This window comes from Acomys minous (genome assembly GCF_964271855.1).
Source record: "Acomys minous genome assembly, chromosome: 10".
Lineage (NCBI taxonomy): Eukaryota > Metazoa > Chordata > Mammalia > Rodentia > Muridae > Acomys > Acomys minous.
The window spans coordinates 31,453,341-31,457,300 of record NC_140491.1 but is presented as its reverse complement, the minus strand read 5'-3'; the positions used below and the strand labels follow the sequence as shown (position 1 = coordinate 31,457,300).

Sequence of the window (3,960 nt, the reverse complement as noted above, 5' to 3'; positions counted from 1 at the left end):
CCAATTGGCCTGAAGGTGGCATTGCCAGGCAGGATAGGAGCACCTACATTCCTCCAAACCGGAGACCCTCTTGTTCTGCTTCCTGAATGCTGGGATTACAGGTAAGAGTAATTTCTGATAGGCTGTGATCTGTTACAGACCTAGGGGAGGGGAATAGGATGGAGGAGGAAAAGAGGGGGAAACGGGAAGATACAAGTGAGGGGATTAACAACTGAGATGTACTCTGAATAAATTAAATAAGAATTAAAAAAAGAAAAAGTCACATCTGGTTGCAACCTCCATTTTTGAGGCAGACAGTAACTCTGATCTAAGGTACTGTTGTGTGGAAGCCAGCAACTCCTCATACCAAGCAAGAAGGCCACAAATCTCTACTTGGAAAACCCCAGAGGCGCCTACTAACTGGAACTCCAGGCACCTTCCGGGACACTTTAGAAATAAGACTCACAGGCATCAGATCCTCTGGAGCTGGAGCTGAAGCTACAGGCAAAGATGAAGTGGGTTAGCCAGGCAGACCTCCTTAATCCCAGAGGTCAGGAGGAAGAGGTAGGCAGAGCTCTGAGTTCGAGGCCAGCCTGGTCAACAGACTAAGTTCCAGAACAGCCAAAGCTCCTCAGAGAAACTGTGTTTTGGAAAAACAAAAATTCAAAAACCAGTGGAGGAACTAGTCATGTTCTTAACTGGTGAGCCATCTTTCCCACCCCTTATAATTAGCAATCTTTGGTGTTTTTGAGACAAGGTGCTACTCTTTAGCACAGGTTGGCCTGGAACTCTATTTTTACATTCAGTGACTGTCACAGAAATACAGTAATAATTTGTAGTAGCACCCACTAGATTCTGAACAGTGGGTGTAGGTCACTTGTTGCCTCGGTTTTTAAACTCAGGAGTTCCTTGCTTTGAACCACAAACCAAATGAATAAATGTCACCATACAAGACCGATGTCCCAATAGAAGCCAAAGAAGAGATTACATTATCAAATTTATTGAGGCAGGGTTTCTTTATGCAACCTGGCTGTCCTCTAATTCACTATGTAAGCCAGGCTGGCCTCAAACTTAAGAGATCTGCCTGCCTCTGCCTCCTGAGTGCTCAGATTACAGGTGTGCGCTATCACACCTGAAAATCACTTATTTTCTGATGAATGTCTTTTCAGCTGACTAAGCTGGCCTAGAACTTACTCTATAGCCCAGCCTATCCTGGTACTTGTGATCTTCCTGCCTCCAACTTCCGAGTGCTGGGATTGCAAATGGGTGCCATTACATGTGGCTCCATTACCGATTTTACCCTGACAGACAGCAGTACACTCTGCTGAGCATGTACTTGGGGCTACTACTACTACTAAGTTGGGAGAACCAACTTAGGGAATCGAGTTGTTGGTAAAGGACCTTCAAGCATGCTGTGTGCCCCAAAGTGAAAGAACAAAACCCTCCTACCTCTCCATGGGACTCAGTGGGAAGAAGCAAAGAGCAGTAAAAACTGTAAGGTTGGTTTTTCACACAAGACATTTCTTACTCCACTACTAAAAACATGACAGGCTTCTTTCCAATCAAACTATGTTAAGTAATTTCCAGAAGGAAATCTCTTCCAATGAAATTTAACATTTTAATTAATGTGTTATAAATAGAACACTGACAACCCCATACATTAATATGCTTGCTATGATAAACTAAGCCTTCGGATCATACTGTCAAATACAACTTCAGAACTCACTGCAACAAAATGCCCAGTTTGCCATCTTGGGAAACTGTCTTATTGCCGCTGGCTTAAAATCCATGTTATGGAAATTTGATTATAATTCGAAATAATCTACCATCTATCCCAGAAGGCTACAGAAAACTAAACCACTGTTAGGATTTAAGAATACAGCTTTAATTTCTTGGTCGCTTTTGATCATATAAATATATAAATCTTAACAAGGTAACACTGTTAACTGTAATAAAGGTCATAAAAATAACAGCTCTTGCCATATTGCACAAATTAGTTAATTCAGTTGGCTTCCACAGGCCCCCACCAAACAGCTTTCGAACCAGAACTGGAAGACACAGGGATCTACACTCTTGACACTGAATAATGACGGTATCAAGTCGTTTGCAGAAAATAAACTTTTAACATTTCGCATCCCGACATCACATAACGCCGGTTAGCAGGATCTCTTAACACTCAGAACAAAAGTCTCACTGGAGTCCTCCTGCGGTAGAGATGCAGGCTCAGAGCTGTGGTCTGTCACCGCAGCCAGGGAAGTGGTCCTCTGTCCGAAACAGGACAGGCGGCTCGTAAACGGCGCTCTGGGGTCCGGTGGGCGTCGATTTGAAGAGAGCGGGAACGCTGATGGTGTGCAGCAGCCTTCGGAAGGCCCGGGGAAAAGTCCCCAGCTCGGCCTCGGCCCTGGTAACCTGCTCCTCCATCCTGGCCACGCTGCTGCTGATCATCCTCACGAAGGCCTCGAGCTTGTCGATCCTGCCGTAGATGCGCCTCATCTCGGCGGCTTTGGCGTGGATCTGCGGCACGCCCTCGCTCACCACGTGGGAGGAGTCTCCGCGAATCATGTCCAGCATGCCCACGAACTCGTCCACCCTGGCCAGCAGGTCCTCCAGGCTGGCGTCCAGCGCCTCCACCTCGGGCCGCGGCCCCGCAGCAGGCAGCAAGCTGGAGGCGTAGCCCAAGGCGGCGCGGCGCAGCAGCGGCAGGTCGCGGCCAGGCGCGTCCTCGGCGCCGTCATCCTCCCACGGCCCCGACGCGCTGCTGTGGCTCTGCGATACGTGGCCGCTGTCCCCGCTCCACGCGGCGCCCAGCGGCTCGGCCTCCTCAGTGGAGACCTCTCGCAACAAGGTCCGGCCCACGGGTCCTTCTTCCATGGCCCGCTTGGCCGCTTCCGGCGCTGAGAGATTACGTCACATTCTACTATCCCTACTTCCGGCACCTCCTAAATGCGTCATGTTTTTTAATCAGCAAGCTGATCCTGCTTCCCAGATACCCGGAGTGCCCAATTGGCTTCAGTCCACCGTGCCTGTTTGTTCCTAGTGTGTGCCAGTACTGTTTGCACATGTTAATAATCCAAAAAAGATGAGGATTAGAGGATAGATAGAAAGATGGGTAGATGACAGATAGATAATGGACATATGATAAATAGATTAGGCCAGTCATGGCACAAACTTTAATCTCAGCACTTAGGAGACAGAGATAGACAGATCTCCTGAGTCAAATAAAGGCCAGCCTGGCCAGTTTCAGTCCAGCCAGGGCCCTGTTGTGAGACCCTGTCTCAAACAAATCAGACAGACCAATGGATGATTGATAGGTAGGTAGATGGTAGATTGAGAGATGAGAGTGTAAAAGGAGTGCAATACAGTGGATGTAAAGATGTCCATGAAGTCCTTTTTGCATATCTTCAAAGCCAGGTTACCTCTGTTTGTCCAACTGCCCTGTGGCCAGCGAGGCTAAATCTCCGCAGATGGAAGCATCTTCCAAAGACCTGCCTGGGAATCAGGGCACTCCAGGCGGCTGAGCTCAAGAGTAGTGCAAACAAAGCACTTCTCATTTTTATTATTAAAGCAAGAAAAACATGAGATGACATTTACAATGTAAGCAAATACAAGTACAGCAAGGAAATATACCTGGTGTTCTGATCATCTTTGATCTTGGGAGCAGAGCCAAGAATATTCCTCCTAGGCCTTTGCCTTTCCCACAGAGATAATATTCTACTGGGACCTGATGGCACCGCTGTCCTCTCTTACTCTTCCTACTTTTCTTACAATATTTACAATGCCATTTTTAAAACTACCAGACTTTTCTCTGTAGATTATCAGCCGCTGCAGAGGGACTTTTGTCATTGATGAATTCCCAGAACGTAGATCAGTGTGAGGCTGGGACATGGTGTGTGTGTGTGTGTGTGTGTGTGTGTGTGTAAAACACGTGTGTGCAGTCACATGTAGGTATGTGTGCATATTGGTGCCTATGAACATTGGTGC

General features: G+C 47.4%; 1 protein-coding gene across 1 annotated transcript; it reads right to left on the bottom strand.

Annotated features, from left to right (window-relative positions):
* Nucleotides 1-1,842: 1,842 nt before the first annotated feature.
* BLOC1S4 (biogenesis of lysosomal organelles complex 1 subunit 4) lies at nt 1,843-2,889 on the bottom strand. The gene has a single exon (XM_084799719.1). It carries the CDS (start codon nt 2,848-2,850, stop codon nt 2,203-2,205), a length of 648 nt encoding a protein of 215 aa, XP_084655845.1. The 5' UTR covers nt 2,851-2,889; the 3' UTR covers nt 1,843-2,202.
* Between the last annotated feature and the right edge of the window lie 1,071 nt (nt 2,890-3,960).